This window comes from Hyla sarda, chromosome 5 (assembly GCF_029499605.1).
Source record: "Hyla sarda isolate aHylSar1 chromosome 5, aHylSar1.hap1, whole genome shotgun sequence".
NCBI lineage: Eukaryota > Metazoa > Chordata > Amphibia > Anura > Hylidae > Hyla > Hyla sarda.
In genome coordinates, this window is record NC_079193.1 from 90714072 (window position 1) to 90732949 (window position 18878).

General features: G+C 41.8%; 1 protein-coding gene across 3 annotated transcripts in view; it reads right to left on the reverse strand.

The window, feature by feature from the left end:
• RFTN1 (raftlin, lipid raft linker 1) overlaps positions 1 to 18878 on the reverse strand; it is a 413706-nt gene that overhangs the window by 45050 nt on the left and 349778 nt on the right. For all 3 annotated transcript variants that reach the window (XM_056519923.1, XM_056519922.1, XM_056519924.1), the window contains one exon: positions 13644 to 13759. In XM_056519923.1, coding sequence (XP_056375898.1) covers positions 13644 to 13759 — 116 coding nt within the window. The remainder of the gene's footprint in view (positions 1 to 13643; positions 13760 to 18878) is intronic.

Sequence of the window (18878 nt, forward strand, 5' to 3'; positions counted from 1 at the left end):
ACAAACAAAAATCACACGTGCACAGTGGGTTAAAAAACGCACGTCACCGACGTGTTTCGGGCTGTTATAAGCCCTTAATCCTGGTGCATGTTACTGCCAATGCTGCTAGTTTATATATGCTGAAAATCAAGCTTATGCGTCACGTCACCAGAAAAAAAATACGTAAAGCAAAATTGAAAAAAAAAATGGAACTGCAATTTTGTGGGTCAATTTTTTCAGAGTTCATAATGCGATAAATCTGACATGCTATCTATATTCTATTGGTCAGTATGATTCCAACAATACCAAACTTGGGTAATTTTTGTTTCGTTTTAAAGGTAAAAAAGAAATTGAAAACTTGAAGAAAAAAAAAAAGTTTGTTCAATGCCTTATTCTGACCCCCATAACTTCTTTATTTTTCCACCTATGGAGCTAGGGTTTATTTTTTTACGACAGGAACTGAAGTTTTTAACTGTACCACAACTGTGTATATATATATGACTTTTTGATCGCTTTATTAAATTTTTCCTGGGACGTGATGTGACAAAAAAATCAGCAATTTTGGCGTTTACGCTCTTAATCGTGCTGCCTCAGGAACATCCTAATTTATTAGTTTGGACGATTACGCACGTGGCGATACCAAATATGTTTATTCTTCTTATTATTTTTTTACACATTTTTTGGCCCCCCTGGGGGGCCTATCATAAGCCATCATTGGATGGCTTACATAGATCAATGTAATGTTATTGCATTACATTGATTATGTTTTCGGCGCTCAATTGCTTAGGGCTGCCAAAGGCAGTCCCCGTTCTTCCCCAAGAACCCATTTGCAGCCCATGATTACATTGTGGAGCTGCAGATAGGTCCCCTAAACCCCAGGAATTACTGGCATTTAATGCTTGAATGCAGTGATCGCTATTGAACACAGCATTTAACCATTTCAATGACTGACATCAAGCCAGTTCCAATGTCCATCAGTACGGCAGAAGTCAGCTGCTGGATCTGCGGATTATGATACGGACCCAACACACAGACCTACATCATATTCCCCTGACCCATGACCTACTGGTACTTCATAGGTCGAGAAGGGGTTAATTTGTTTCATTTATTTGTTATTAGACTTCTTTGTTAATTTTCTTAATATTAGAATGTATTCTCACATCATATTTATCCCACGGGAATAAAACCATGCAGACACATGGTGGCCAATGGCCATACAATTTACTGGCAAAACCATCAACTGCAACATAAGTGCTGCAAAATATATCGGGCCCTTTTAAAGTTTATTATTCTGGTTGGGAGCTACATTGCACTGCAGGATGTCCTGTCTTGAATGCCCAGGTTATGATTGATGGCTGACAAATCCTCAGAAGCAAAAATACTGTAGCTCCCTACAAGTTAGCCTTCAGCTGGGGGTTTTAACACCCAGATCCATAGTGATGAGCTGATCCATGGAGAGACTTGTTTTTTAGAACACAATGTCCAGCCATGTAAGGCTAGGTTCAGACTAGGCAGAGAATTTCCGCCCAGAGATTCCGAGTGCGGCCCGCGCGGACACTGCAGTCTCCAATAGACTGCAATGTGTTCGGCGAGTATTTCCGCCTGAAGAAAGAGCAACGCCATTCTTCAGGTGGAAATTTCCCAGCGGATTTTCCGTTCACAAATTCCGCTTCACAAATTCCGAAGTGTAAATTTGCCAACGGAGAACCATTCACTACACTATACATTTTAGCAAGTGGAATTTCCGCCTGCAATTTCAAAGCGGAATTGCAGGTGGAAATTCCGTAGTTTGAACCTAGCTTAAAGGGAAGACCAACTTGTTTTTAAATCCATTCCTGGTTTTGTATTCACTAATTGCAATTAAAAACCCGAACCTGTGAACACACTCAAATGATAATGTACTTAACTTATTTATTCTGTTATTTAACACAACTTTATACATTTTGATGGCACATACATTATGTGTACCTAGGGGGTGTAGTTGTACTGACATAGAAACAGCACTGCACCATCTGAATTCACTACTGCAAATGGCGACCTTATTCAGCTCACAAATGAATGAATAAGTCGCAGACGGCACTCACGGAACAGCAAGAAGTTTTATTCGGGATCGCTGGTCCACGCAACAAGAACGCCAGGTAAGTCGACCGGTTTCGCGCTACACAGAGCGCTTACACGTGACCTCGTGTAAGCGCTCTGTGTAGCGCAAAACCGGTCGACTTAACTGGCGTTCTTGTTGCGTGGACCAGCAATCCCGAATAAGACTTCTTGCTGTTCCGTGAGTGCCGTCTGCGACTTCTTCATTCATTTATGAGTACGCTTGTGCTTATGGTGGACTGAGCACCGGAAAGATGGCACCATAGGACCGGATTGTGCAGCGATCCAGTATACTCCAGCCTAATCGTGAGTGCGGCAGTGCCGACTTTTTCCTTCTCCATGTGCTTGGCTTATTCAGCTCACTCCTCCATGGGAATAGCTTGGGAATGTTATTTCACATTGTTACATAGTTACATAGTTAGTACGGTCGAAAAAAGACATATGTCCATCAAGTTCAACCAGGGAATTAAGGGGTAGGGGTGTGGCGCGATATTGGGGAAGGGATGGGATTTTATATTTCTTCATAAGCATTAATGTTATTTTGTTCCAGGAATGTATCTAATCCTGTTTTAAAGCTGTTAATTTTTCCTGCTGTGACCAGTTCCTGAGGTAGACTGTTCCATAAGTTCACAGTTCTCATGGTAAAGAAGGCGTGTCGCCCCTTGAGACTAAACTTTTTCTTCTCCATTGCCCATAACTTGTTCCGTAAGTAACTCCATTTTATTTATTTTGTACTTAAAATGAAAATAACTGTTTCATTTCAATAAATATGTAGATGAACAAATGACAGTTTGAAAATATCTCATATTAGCTGAGGACTGTGTACGAAACAGATGTACAAAAAAGGATAAAAAGAAATTGCTTGCTAGAGAAAACTGCCAGCATGACAGAAAAAAGCAATGCGATGTGATAATAGAAGTCACAGGCCATACTGGAAATAGTGGGGGCTGACATTTTTATGGTTAACATGTGATAAAGGTGAAGAGCTCTTCCTTAGTAGAAACCGCCACAGTTATTTGCACTGACCTGTTATTTGTGCAGTGTCTGGCAGGAAATGGTTATATATAGGAGAACTATTATATCCTGTCTGTTATGTTCTGGAACAAAGCAATGTCTAAACCTGTCAATGCTCCTCTGTCCGTAAACAGCAGTCAGGCGATGAAGCTATGGAATGTTATCCAACATAGGTTCCTGAGCAACTTCACACTATACAAAATAGTCCTCAGATTAACTGGAGGATTTTTATTTTTTTTTAACCTTATTTTTCCTAAAATGTAAAAGAAAAAAATATAGGTTGCCAAGAAGCAGAGCGTGGACTTGTTATAGCACCCCATTGCTTTTACTCCTCATGCTAAAGAAAGTGATTGTGGGCACATTTTTACATTGAAAAATGTCAGAGAAAACTGTTTCAGAGAAAACTATGCATGTAGAATATAGTACAATCCAATATGGCTGCTGAACCATTTGATCAGGTTAGACATCAGAGGAGTTACCGTATTTTTCGTCCTATAGGACGCACTGGCATATAAGACGCACCCAATTTATAGGTGCAAAATCTAAAAAAATTAAGATTTTTAACCCGTTGGCTGTCCGGGCATGCTGGGAGTTGTAGTTTTGCAACATCTGGAGGTCCGCAGATTGAAGACCACTGCATAGGAGGTAATACTCACGTGTCCCCGCCGCTCCGGACCCGTCACCGTTGTCCGGGATGTCGCTCCATCGCTGTCGCCGTGTCCCCGTCGCTCCGGAACGTCTCTGCTGCCGGCCGGGTATCTTTGCTCTCCGTCGCCGCCATCACGTCGTTACGCACGCCGACGCACGTACGCGACGACGTGATGACGAGGAAGGAGAGCGCCGGCCATACAGGGGATCCCTGAACGGAGAAGACACCGAGGAGGCAGGTAAGGTCCCTCCCGGTGTCCTGTAAGCACTAACCCAGCTATTCAGTCGGGCTGTTCACCGCGGCGGTCTCGAACAGCCCGACTGTACAGCCGGGTTAGTGTCACTTTCCCTTCAGATGCGGCGGTCAGCTTTGATCGCTGCGTCTGAAGGGTTAATACAGGGCATCACCGCGATCGGTGATGTCCTGTATTAGCCGCGGGTCCCGGCCGTTGATGGCCACAAGGATTGCCGCGATAGGGGTGTATTCGCCGTATAAGACGCACCGACTTTTCCCCCCCCCGGTAAGTCATCGTACAACTGGCTGCTCTGACAAGGGCAAAGAACACGTACAAACACCTCCAAGAAACTCAGGATCAAGCAGGGCGCATGGAACTCAGGTGAGGCAACGCGTTTCGCGGAAGACCGCTTCATCAGGCTTAGGTATGCCTGATGAAGCGGTCTTCCACGAAACGCGTTGCATTGTGGGTAATAAACCTTTTCTGCCTCACCTGAGTTCCATGCGCCCTGCTTGATCCTGAGTTTCTTGGAGGTGTTTGTATGTTTGCGGTTTCTCCCAGGAGCGGCTGCTGGATCCATGATCTACTGATCTTTAATATGCATTTCCATTGTTGTACTAGGTTCAGAACAACCACCAAGGGTGAGCACCTGTCCTTTGTGTTTATCTTCCATATGTACCTACGGTATCACACTATGGAGCGCTTTCCTTTGTTTTAAGGGCAAAGAAAAGCTGTGAGTGTGTAAACCTTCTCCTGTCACAACACTGTGATACCACATGGACAAAGAACTTGAAACAAACATATATAATTCTAGATCACACTGTAACCTTACACAGAAATTTGTACATAGCTGTATAGCTTTAGTGGTTTCAGACAGGCAGGTCTTTGTGTGGTGTCCCGGAACAGAACACTCTTGTCTACTTGCCCTATCAGGTGGATGTCACTATATGGAACCCGCTTCTTCTAGAACAGCTCCATATCTAAATGTATTACGTCATGACAAATGCCTTTATTGTGCTTCTAGAAGAGGTTTGTAGAATATTGTTTAATCCAATATGGTGGACAAACCATGTGGTCAATAGTTTTGAAATAAACAAAAGTTTATGGTTAATCATACTACAATTTATACACCTGTAGCTTAAGGGGTACCGTATTGTGCACATTTGTGCCACAAAAACCAAAATGGCTACCAGAGCATGTGACCTATGACCTTTATGTTACAAAATAGTATGCACAATAAAGGGCTTTACCATTGGGAAAAGTTTATTGAGTTTTGCAGAAATATTGTGGCTATTAAAGTCGTATGAATAATGAAACATAGGAATAATACAAATTGTTGGGTTTTGAATTATTTAATATTGCTACCAAACCAAGTGGTCTAGTAACTTAAAACATACATGTTTGAGTCGATATCACAGTGTAATTGTGTACAGTGATTTGTACATCTGTGCAATAATAGTTCCAGAGCAGCAGGTTTTTGGATAAGGCACTGAATATATTCACCTAAAAGAAGATGGCTGCAGAATCATGTGACCTATGGCCTTCATGTTACAAAAGGTTATGCACAAGGAAGCACTCCACCATTGTGCACAGATTTTTTTTTCTAACAGTGTGCATATAACAGGAATTTGAAAAACAAATTAGTATTAATATTAATGATATCTATATGAGATTGGCCTACAGAGGACAAACTGATTATGTTAATGAACCAGCTTCAACAAAAATGGTACAGGAGGTAGCCTTGGACAGACGTGTTTCAAATTGTGATTTTATTTTAACTAATGGTTTCATTAGTGGTTCCATAGAAGAAGATTTTTGAATATTGAGCAAAAAATGCCACAAAACCAAGATGGCTGCCAGATGGCTGCATGTAACCTTATAACCTTTACATTACAAAAGATTATACACAGCCCAGGGCCCTACCAGTTGACTAAGTTTCATGATTTTTGGAGTAAAAGGGTGGATATTACTAGCATTTAAATGGGCACTGTCAGATACAAAAACTTTTGGTGTGTATAACCAATAGGTTTTCAAATTGTTTTCATTAGAAAACTTTCAGTATTTCATACTGAAAAATCCAGTCAAACAACGGCCCCTCCCCTGCCTGCTTTGACACATACTAGTCCTGCTGTGTCCATGCATCATCACCTATGTCATGGACACACTTCCTTGATTGACAGCTGTGAGCACAGGGCTCACAGCTAGAGGAAAAATCCTCCCACTGTCAGCTTGTGTCCCGTTACTGTCAGTGAGGACAAGCTGGGAGTTGTAGTTTTGCTAATGCTATGGGAGATGTGAGCAGACAGCATACTGAAGGAGGGGGCAGAGACCTGCACAGTGAGGCCACGCCCCCTCCCTTTGAGAGGAATTTAGACTAATGAGCTAAATTAAAAGTGTAATAAAAAATAAATATAGGTGCTAGACACATAAGAATTAGATGTACATGGTCAGGATTAGGGACTGAGTGATATATTAAAAAAATGTTTTTTGTTGGATCTGATGGGTATGCTTTAAATAAAACACACAGCAGAATAAAAATAGTAAGAATAATAGTAATAATCAAACAAAACCAAAAGAGGTGTCCTTTGCAACATCCTTGTTTAGCCATCTAAAAATCTTTTTTTACTGGTTCAAGAAGTTACTATTAATTCTATATTAGACTATATCGACTATATTAGATATCTAACATACATGCCAAGGTTGGTTAGGCATAGTGGGGCCCAAAGCACATTCTGCCTCATCAAAAGCACAGATGCTATACAGTAAGTGGACAATATTGTAATTATAATAGACCATTTTAGCTGGAGTATGACATCATCAAATAGTGTGTCATGAACATTGATGACATTTAATGCCTAAGTCACTGGGGTGGACCCGGTGGCTTCTGCTTTCCCCACTGACCTTGATTGTAACCCAAACAGGGAAAGATTTAGAAATAAAGGCCAGTGGGGCAAGGAAAAGCTGCCACGGACCACTCCAATGACTCATGGTTGAGGCACCACGAAAGTGATGACAGGCTCCCTTTAATAGGGAGTGTTGGTAGACCCTGAAGATACTTGAGGCACCATCGGGTAATGGTGGAGATGTAGATAGAATTGTAATAGAATAATAACGGATGCCAAGAGCCCTGGTGCCAGGTGCTAACAATGCCACAGCTCCCTAAAATTGCTTACTTATTCTGTTAAATAATCCTTCGAATGTTTGTAAGATGTGTTTATACCAAAAAAGCCAGTTTCTTACAATTTACATTACCAGTAATACACACCGGTGCACACACACCTGTTAGTCAGAATAAGAAAATGGTGTGTCAAAACAGATTTTCAAAACATGATTTGATATAGGCAGCTGAAATGACAAAAAGCCATACACACGTCGTCTCAGCCCTTTTTTCTTACAGCAGTCAATTATAGAATGTAAAGTGTGCGGTGTCTGATCAGACATGCACAACACTACCTAACCGGAAATGTAGCAGGTGCCTTGTACGTCTCGTAACGTCCTCATTTGCTTTCTTACTCATCTAACCACAACTACAACCTGTGCAGTCTGGAGTGCAGGATATGGCTTTTATTAATGTTCATCTTACTTCTCTAAAAAAGAAACATTATGACTTGGTACTGAGAGAACATTTGGAAAATCTACACTTTCATATTAGGGATTTTTAACAATTCACTACTGTATCAAGAACACCCGATGCAACCAGCAAAATGGAGGCACTGTTTCCATTAGTGCACCTCAAATTGAGGGTTGACCCCAGGTATTTTTTATTTAAGTTTATTACATTTTTATAAACATCCAAAATTATTAGATATAAAAATGTTTGTAGTAACCTTTTATCAGCACGTTTGTACAGCTGCAAGATGTCCTCAAAAGAATATGACAAAATTTGCTGATTTTCCGAATGGAATTCTCTGTGGCAAATCCAGTGTGTTTACAGTAGCATTCTTTTATGTCACTTGGTTTATCAATCTCTTAAGAGCTGGTATTTAAAGTGTAACTGTAGTCACACCCCAGTGGCAGGATACCTTTTTATGGGGTACTATGCCCCTAGACATCTTATCCCCTATCCACAGGATAGGGGATTAGATGTCTGATCATGGTGGTCCCACAGCTGGGACCCCAGCAATCTCTGTGCAGCACCCAGCATTCGTTTAGAACGATGTCACACCACGCCCCATCAATGCAAATCTATGGGAGAGGGTGTGGTGGTCACCATGCCCCCTCCCATAGAATTGGATTGAGGGGGCGTGGTGTGACGTCAAAAGGGGCGTGGTCATGACATCACGACCCCCAAGCCCGCTCCAAACATTTGGAACAAAATGTTCCGAACGATGGGACAGCGGAGTACCCCTTTAAAGATCCCAGCAACTTTGTAGCAAAATGTATTTGTCTGAAGTCCTATAGAAATAAATTGGTGTTACTTTTAATATAATCTGTTTATGGTATATACACTGTTAAGTGAATAAGAGCAAGTGCAATAATGATACCATGAGATTTCTGGGAATCAGTAATTTGTGGCATATGTTGTTGATGTGTAATTAAAGGGGTACTCCAGTGGAAAACAATACATTTTTTAAATCAACTGGTGCCAGAAAGTTAAACAGATTTATACTACAGAGGAAGTTCTTTTATTTTTGAATTTCTTTTCTGTTTGACAACAGTGCTCTCTGCTGACACCTCTGTCCATGTCATGAATTGTCCAGAGCAGGAACCCAATAAGCAAACCTCTCCTGCTTCAGACAGTTCCTGACATGGACAGAGGTGTCAGAAGAGATCACAGTGGTCAGACAGAAAATAAATGTAAAAAGAAAAGAAATTCCTCTGTAGTATACAACAGCTGATAAGTACTGGAAGGATTAAGATTTTTTTTTTAATAAAAAGTAATTCACAAATCTATTTAACTTTCTGGCACCAGGTGATTCAATTTTTTCCCCCACCAGAATATCCCTTTAATAAAGTATACACTGCTGATATAAGTCTCCACATTCTCTATGGTTACTTATACGAGTATTAATATTCAACTTATGCAAAGAGGGTGTCAAGAAGAGTCCAGTGCGATTTTTTGGTGTTAACCTAGACAAGCACCGTTATTGTGTGGGTCACAAAAGTGACACTAATTTTGCTATATGGAGCACTCTTACCATCTGGGGTTTGTTTGGCCTTGTTTATTAGGGAATAATTTTAATTATGAGGGCACTGGGGGTGGCAGAAGATACTGGGGGCACTGGGAGCAAGCAATGGGGGCAGAAGCAGTATTGGGAAAAGTAGCAGGATGGTACCGTTAGGGCTTGTTCACAATTTGTAATTGCAAGGTAAAATCCATGAGGAATGACCGCAAAGAATTCCTTTAAGATTCACCCTTGCATCACGGTTCCATTGACTACAATGGGTTTTCCTCTGCGGTGTTCCCACAGAGGAGGTTCCACGATGAAAGTTCAGATGAGTAATTGGGTGAACATTTCCTCAGAGTGAATGTACCCTTAAAGGGGTACTCCGGTGAAAACCTTTTTTCTTTTAAATCAACTGGTGGCAGAAAGTTAAACAGATTTGTAAATTACTTCTCTTAAAAAATCTTAATCCTTCCTGTACTTATTAGCTGCTGAATACTACAGAGGAAATTCTTTAATTTTTGGAATGCTCTCTGATGACATCAGGAGCACAGTTCTCTCTGCTGACGTTATTATAATAATAATAACGCTTTATTTATTGTTGTCCTTAGTGGGATTTGAACCCAAGTTCCCAGCACAGCAAGGCAGCAGAGCTAACCACTGAGCCACCATGTTGCCCTTAGCATACATCTGCTATGCATGGTTGCTAAAATGGACAGAGATGTCAGCAGAGAGCACTGTGCTCATGATGTCATCAGTGTTCCAAAAAGAAAGGAATTTCCTCTGTAGCATTCAGCAGCTAATAAGTACTGGAAGGATTAAGATTTTTTAATAGAAGTAATTTACAAATATGTTTGACTTTCTGCCACCAGTTGATTTAAAAGAAAAAAGGTTTTCACCGGAGTACCCCTTTAAAGGGGTAGCAGGATGGGAAGTGTAGAGAGGGTGGGGAATAGGTAGGGAAGGTGCTAGAAAAGAAAGGAACCAAAAGATGCGTCAGTGAATATGTGCTGTGTAGAGCTTCTTAGAATGCCCCTCTGCAGCCCTAAACATACATTACCTGGGTTGGGGACACACTAGCTACTTACAATTGTGCAGATGAAACCAATTACAGTGGTCCCTCAACATACGATGGTAATCCGTTCCAAACGGACTATCGTTTGTTGAAACCATCCCATGTTGAGGTATCCGTGCAATGTAAAGTATAGGACAGTGGTCTACAACCTGCCGACCTCCAGATGTTGCAAAACTACAACACCCTGCATGCCTGGACAGCCGTTGGCTGTCCGGGCATGCTGGGTGTTGTAGTTTTGCAACATCTGGAGCTCCGCAGGTTGCAGACCACTGTTAGAGGAAGTTGTACTCACGTGTCCCCGCCGCTCCGGACCGTCACCGCTCGTCACCACTGCCCGGGATGTCGCTGTCCATCGCTGCCTCCGCGTCCCTGATGCTCCGGCAAGGCCTCTGCTTCCCCGGCATTCGCGCTCTCCATCGCCGCCATCACGTCGCTACGCACGCCGCTCCTATTGGATGACGGGACGGCGTGCGCAGCGACGTGATGACGATGGAGAGCGCCGACGATGCAGGGGATCCCGAAGAGGACGCGCCGGAGCCCCGAGGACTGGTAGGAGACCATCACTGGACCACACGGGGCACCGTGAACGGGTATCCGGCGGCAGATGAAGCAGTCAGCGCTGCCGGATAGCCGTTTATGTGATGGCCCCGACATACAAAAGCATCGTATGTTGATGCTGCCTTCAACATGTGATGGCCTCTGAGAGGCCATCGCATGTTGAAATTATGGTATGTCTGGGCCATCGTAGGTCGGGGGGTCACTGTATATACTCTTGAGACTAATACATTTCTACCTCGGCTAAATTGAAAAATTAAGAATAGGAAAATATTCTTCATCGTTTTAGCAAAACAACAAAACGCTATTGTGACAAATATGTTTTGTCCGTATCCTGTAGCTATAACAGATTTACTGCAGAAGTCCAAGAGCTTCTTGTTATGTAGACCACACCATGAGGAAATGGAACAGCACTCATCTAATTGATTAAGATATTTTCCATGCTTTAAGGTTGTGACCTACATTCCAACTAATATTGTACATGCAAATTAAATAAAAATAGAACTACTTAATGAAAACATTATGTGAGGTTATCCTGAAGAGGTAATTCACAGTGCATGACTTTCATGGTATAAAAGACCAAAAAAAAAAAATCATCAACTGGAATTTCAGCATTAGGAAGATATAGTGTATAAAATATTAAATGAGCAGAAGGGTGGCCGCCATTCCTATTCTTTTCAGTTTTTACTCTTCTCCTCTTTCTTTTCATTTTGAATTTCCTTCCAGTCTGACCACATTGCTCTCTGTTGACACCTCTGTCCATATCAGGAACTGTCCAGAGCAGGAGAGGTTTTCTATGGGGATTTGCTCTTACTCTGGACAGTTCTTTATATAGCAAAGATGACTTCAGAAAAAGACAGGATCTCCTGGAGCTGATCAGAACAAGAGGAGCAGGACAACAGAGCCTTCAGGGGAGTATCTTTATTGTTCAAGCATGCAACGCGTTTCTCTGCGCAGCTTAATCAGGCAGGTGTAGCTGCCTGATGAAGCTGCGCATGCACCGCAAAACGCGTTGCATGCTGGAACAATACAAAAATACTCACCCAAAGGCTCTGTTGTCCTGCTCCTCTTGTTCTGATCAGCAACGGGAGATCCTGTATTTTTCTGGAGTCATCTTTGCTATACACCGATTCCAACAGGCAGCTGTAGATGGAACTTGTCTGATATGCACTTTATGTAAATTACACAACCAACTTTGGTAAGTGGCTGTCTTCCTTGCTTGGATTCCTGCACATGAGAGCACCTTCTCCTCATTCTCTCTTCCTGGACAGTTCCTGACATGGACAGAGGTGTCAGCAGAGAGCACTGTTGTCAGACAGTAAAGAAAAGTAGTATACAGCAGCTGATAAGTACTGGAAGGATTAAGATTTTTTAATAGATTTACAAATCAGATTTACAAATCTGTTTAACTTTCTGGCGCCAGTTGATTACAAAAAATAAATAAATAAAAATTTTCCACCAGAGTACCCCTTTAAGTATGTGAAACAATCACCCTCCATTTTATATTCGTAAAGGGAACCTGTCACCAGTTTAATGCCATGAAACCATAGCAGCAAAAAACACTGAAAGGCTTCCCTATCTTATATACATAATCACTTATTAACTGGTCAATGTGGCAATTACTCGAGTCAATGGGTGGGATATATTAGGCTACATGTAAACAGACAGTTCCTAAAAGTTTTATATTGAAAACAGGAAAAATAGGCAAGTGTAGTTAATTTGAGCAATTTATGCAAAAGGCCAATTTGTGATGACGACTGGTTCAGAGTATCTCCACACCTACTGAACTGGACTGTGAAGCAATAGAAGAAGGTGGCCTGATGTAAAGAATCATGTTTTTTGTACATTACATGGATAGTGGGTGCAGATTCATGTCTTTCCTGTGTACAAAGATAGCATCACAATGCACTATGAGAAGACAAGTCGGCGTAGATAGAGTGGTGCGTCGGGAACAGTTATGCTGCAAAGCCTTGGGCCTTAGCATTTATATAAATTTAAAGGGGTATTCCAGGATTTTATTTTTGATTATGCTATAGGTAGGGGCTGTAAAGTTAGTGAAGTTCATATATGTCTGTACCTATGTTTCATGGTGGTCTTGCAATTCTTCTGTGATTTTGCCCCAAGGTTTTTTTTACACAGCATACAAAATGAGTGTCATCTCAGGTTTTCCCAGGTTGCAGTGCGGCTTGAGAAATTACATCTCTAGTCAGGTGATCAGATTCAATGGGTGGAGTGACCGCGGAGTAGGGGGACTGATCATTCTGTTTTTGCAGCTGGAGGCACCCTCGGCAGAAAACACTGGTCTATTGGATTGAAGAGTTCACAGGTGTGTTTCAATGGGTTGGGTTGCTGATGTGTGGGAGGGAGAAAGGTGACCTCACACTTACAAACAAGGAATGATGGGATTTGTAGTTTAAGGGAACCAACAGCAAATAGCCAGTTCAGAAAATAGCCTCATCTATATGGTAATCTCCCAACACATCCATTTAGCCCCAAGACAAGCAGGGATCCTTCCAAAGCATGGCTATTACTGTCTTTCAGGTACTTACTAAAACCACCTTATGGTGGATAACCATTTTAAAAATTACACCAACTGCCTACCTGAACATTGTTGAAGACCCAGTATATCCCTTAATGCCAATGGGATGAGCTAAAATAACAAGTCTAATCTATGCTAATATGTTGGTGTGAGATACCACAGGACACCTTCAGAAGCCTTGTGGAGTCAATGCTTCATCAGTCAGAGTTGTTTTGGTGGCACAAGTGTTAGGCAGCTGGTTAGAATGTTATGGCTGAGTGGTTTATTTACTGTATACATACAATACATCAGTAGAACATTTGTGTACATACACATTTATACATTGATGTACTGTAATAGTTAATACCTTATGTAAAACAGCACATAGAGTTAGTGATTAGGAAACAAAGACCAACCTCAATCATGGTCCACTGTTCCACGACAATGGCATCATAGCGCTTTATAGTCTTTGCATCTTGCTCTGGAAAGTCTTCGAAAATAAATACGCCATCTGTAAAATCTGAAGAAGTGTCTGTGGAATGAAAAGAAAGTGTTTTTTAGACAAACCTTAACACTTGCAGGACAACCTCTACCATACTTTATTACTACTACCACTTTATACTGTTTATTGAAAAGGTAATTTTTTTATGCACTATTTGCAAAAATAAACATGGTTTACTATACTGAGCATGCCCAATGCTTGTTCATAAACATATAGGCCCAGATTTATCAAAGTTTGTAGAGCTTATTTTACCGTATATTTGGTGCAACTTTGGCGCAACTCCGCTCCTTACTTACTGTAAGGGCATGCTGGGAGTTGTAGATGTGGGGCGGGTGACAAGCTTGTCACCTGCCCCATTCCGCACTATTACAACTCCCAGTGTGCATGCTGGGAGTTGTAGTCATGCAGCGGGGGGTAGGTGACAAGATTGTCACTCGCCTGCACATCTCCTGTACCACATGACTACAACTCCCAGCATGTCCTTAATGTAAGGGCATGCTGGGAGTTCTAGTATTGTGGCACGGGAGATGCGCGGGCGGGTGACAATAAATGTGTTAACCTATTTTTCTTGTTTTTTTTTTTTTTCTCATTTCAGATCCGTGTATCCTGTGGACTACTTCGGATTTGGTGGACTGCGTCGATGATCAGCGTTTTTCTATTTAATGTTAATAAAATGGTTAACGAGGGCTTGTGGGGGTGTTTTTTTGGAATACATATTTTTTAAACGTGTTGTGTTTTTTTACCCGTACCAACAGGCCCGGAGTGTCAAAAATGGCGCTCCTGGGCCTAGGCGGTAACAGGCTGGTGTTATTTAGGCTGGGGAGGGCCAGTAACAATGGTCCTCGCCCACCCTGGTAACGTCAAACTGTTGCTGCTTGGTTGGTATTTGGCTGAAAATAAAAATAGGAGGAACCCTATGCATTTTTTTTTTATATTTAATTATTTATGCAAAAGAAAAAGCATAAGGTTCTTCCTATTTTTATTCTCACAAATACCAACCAAGCAGCAACAGCCTGACATTACCAGGGTGGTCGAGCACCATTGTTACTGGCCTTCCCCAGCGTAAATAATGCCAGCCTGTTACTGCCTAGGCCCAGGAGCGCCATTTTTGATGCTCCAGGCCTGTTGGTACTGGCTCTTCCCGGCACCCCAGTGGCGGTGGATACCGGGGTAATAATTGGGGGTTAGCACTAACTGTTTTTGTGGCTAACACTAAGCCCGGCTTAGTAATGGACTCCCTCTACAAGATGGCTTCCACTACTAAGCCTGTAAAGTAAATTATTCCAAAAAAAAAAAACTCCCCCAAAAGCCCTCGTTAACCATTTCATTAACATTAAACAAAAAGAAAAAGCACTGGTCACCATACTCCTCCGAATTTAAAGTAATCCACAGGATACACAGATCTCAAATCAGAGGTAAAAAAAAAAAAAAAAAAAAAAAGTGTTAGTATATTTAGGGGGAAAAAGTGGTAACAAAAATGTAATAAACACACACACACACACATAACACATTTTTTTCAAAGCTGCAAATTGGTGTTCTGAAGTGATTTATTGGTTTTTGCTTATGTAAGCCAAATTTATCAACCCCCCTGTGATAGTATGATTAATGTGTCATACATAAGCAAAACTAAAGCAAAAAAAATAAATGCCTACAAAACTTGCTTACCAAAGCAACGATGATAAATATCCCCCATACTGTGTAGCACTATACAGTCAACATGGAATGGTGTCACTGAAGTATCACCCTAAACATATACATCAGTCATACAAAAAATATTAGATTTTTAAGAGCATTTAGCTCACATAATGGTACAGGTATTGGTACATTTACAAATGCTTTGCTTTCCTTACCTAACTTTTGACAGCTACTACTACTGCCAGCAGAACTTTGAAGCAGCTCTGAATGTTACAGTCTGGCACACATATATATATATATATATATATATATATATATATATATATATATATATATATATAACATTACCTCTTTTTGTTGAGACACCTCACCTTTATAGTTTTTATGTTAGATTACTATTCAACGAATGCAATTATTTTTTAAATTTTTTTTGTTTTTTTTACAGAAAAAAAATCTGTTTCCTCTGTCTTTATTTTTCAGTCTAGTTATCTCAGACTTCAGTTATTGCCACAGGAGACTGGCAGGCAATCACAGTCATGCTCCCGCGGGTGATGTCAGAGACACAGCTTTTATGTCTGGGTAATCACTATGCCATCCATGTGCTTGTCCTGAACTGCATATTTCTAGTCCTATAAATTTATGGTGTGTGGTACTAAAGGGGTTGAATGGTAAAAACAAAAAGGGTCGGCATTTCTTTCAGAATATAATGCTACACGTATTCATGAGTAAGTATGGTATTGAAATGCATCATAATTCATGTGAATGGAGTTGTAATACCAGCCTATGGACAAGAATTGTGATGTTCCTGGGAAAAGAAATAACATTTAAGTCAAGTTAATTAACATTAACCGGTAAACATGGAGGGTCTAGTATGTTTGGGGGTCTAACCAGATATCTGTCTTCATTGAAAAAAAAAATCTCACATTTTGCGCGACCAATTGTACTTTGTAATGAAACCTCTCATTTTACCATAAAATGTACGACGGACCCCAAAAATTACGGTAAAAATGACGTGTTCTTTATTCTGTGGGTCAATACGATTAAAATGATATCCATGGCTAGATACTTTTATATTTTATTACGGCTTAAAAAAAAAAATCGAAACCTTTTTGTACAAAATCAGTAATCTAAAATCACCCTATTTTGACCACTTATAACTTTTTCATTTTTCTGTATATAGGGCAATATGAGGGCTAATTTTTTGCGCCGTCATCTGTACTTTTTTTAAATACCATATATGCATATATAAAACTTAGATAATTTTTTATTAATTTTTTTGGGAATAAAATGTGACAAAAATGCAGCATTTTTGGACTTTTTTTTATTTTTTGAGTTTACGCCGTTCACCATACGGGATCATTAACATTATATTTTGATAGTTTAGACAATGACGCACGTGGCAATACCAAATATGTTTATTAAAAAAAAACTAATTTTTACGCTTTTTGGGGGTAAAATGGGAAAAACAGACCATTTTCATTTTTATTGGGGGGAGGGGATTTTTTTTATTTTTTTTTTACTTTTTATTTTTACATTTTCAACTTTTTTTTTATTTTTATTTTTACACTTTTTATGTCCCCATAGGGGACTATCTATAGCAATCATTTGATTGCTAATACTGTTCAGTGCTATGCATGGGACATAGCACTGATCAGTATTATCGATCATCTTCTGCTCTGGTCTGCTCGATCTCAGACCAAAGCAGGTGAGGGGACCTCCGGCAGCCATTATAGATGATCGGTTGGCCGCGGCAGCGCTGCGGGCGATCCGATCATCTATTTTAACATGCGCATTGCCGCAGATGCCGTGATCTGTACTGATCATGGCATCTGAGGGGTTAATGGCGGACATCCGCGCGATAGCGGAAGTCGGCCATTACCGGCGGGTCCGTGGCTGCTACTAGCAGCCGGAACCTGCAGTGTATGACGCGAGCACCGTTCCGATGCTCGCGGTCATACACCGGACGTAAATGTACGTCCTGGTGCGCGAAGTACTTCCAAACCAGGACATACATTAACGTCCGTGGTCGTTAAGGGGTTAATAGCCCCCACAGGGGACTATTTATAACAATCATTTGATTGCTAATACTGTTCAGTGCTATGCATAGGGCATAGCACTGATCAGTGTTATCAGCTATCTTCTGCTTTGGTCTGCTCAATCTCAGACCAGAGCAGAAGACCCCGGGAGACATACGGAGGCAGGTGAGGGGACCTCCGTCCACCATGATGGATAATCGGATCACCGCGGAAGCGCTGCGGGCAATCCGATCATCCATTTAAAGTACCGCACTGCCGCAGAAGCCATGATCTGTATTGATCATGGCATCTGAGAGGTTAACGGCGGACGATCGTGGATGTCCGCCATTACCGGAAGGTCCCTGGCTGCTGATAGAAGCCGGGACCTGCCACCCTTGACACGAGCACCGGTCCGATGCTCGCTATCATGGCGGAGTGTAAATGTACGTCATGGTGCGTTATGTACCACCGCACCATGACGTACATTTACGTCCATTGTTGTTAAGGGGTTAATGTGCCACCAGCAGCATGAGATCATATGGCGGCACAATGACACAGTCTGGAGGTGGTGGCAGCCTACGTAGGCCGCAGAGCAGCACAATGACAGAGTTGTGTGTCAGTTTATCTTCCCTCTCAGTGATGCAGGCCTGACCTGAGAGAGCTACTGGGTAGATCCTGCCAGTATCATATGCTTGTCTAAAATATTAAGCCATGCACGTGTAAGTAAACACGGCTGGTTTTGCCAAAATCAGGTGTAGTACCTTCCTGTTAGTTGATGGTGGAACACCACCAAGGCAGGATACAGAAACCACACAGAATGGTGCAGGTGTACCAGGGCCAGGCGGCGGGACCTGAAGCGACCTTTTTCTTGTGGTTCTTGCCCTAAGGTTCGGGTAGAGTGATGGCCGAGATGCAAAAGTGTCCTGGGAGCAGAGACCCCAGGGTGCTAGAACTCACTTGGGTGTAGCGACTGATGGCACGCAGCACGCACTTTTTCTCTCACTCTTCTGAGCACTCACTTCTAGCGTTCCTTCCTTCTGGCTGTTGATCTACAGAGGAATTTTTTTATAGATCCAGCAAGATGTCCGGGCAGTATAACACTGTGCACATCCCCTTATTTATTTTATATGTTTTGTCACTGTGCTCACATTTGTGTTCTTTTATGTACACTAGGATTTGGTCAGGGTGCGGTAGCCCTTCTGGGTGTCCCTCCTGCCGGTCTAGGGAAGGTGTGTCATCAAGTTCATCACCTGCCTGCCATGCCCTGTGGCATTCGTGCTTCAGCAGGAATGCTGAATCGGTTTTACTGGTTCCTTGGTGGTAACTTGGTTAATGCTTAGTTGTTCACCAGGAACATTTTTCGGTCCCTGAGTAGCTTTGGCGAAAGGGGACATCGTACCTGGAACCTTGCAGGTGCCTTTTGGCCCGGAGGCGAAGGGTTTGGTTTGTTGGGGGGCCTCTCTCCTGTTGGAGGAGGGCTTGTGATGGACCACATCATC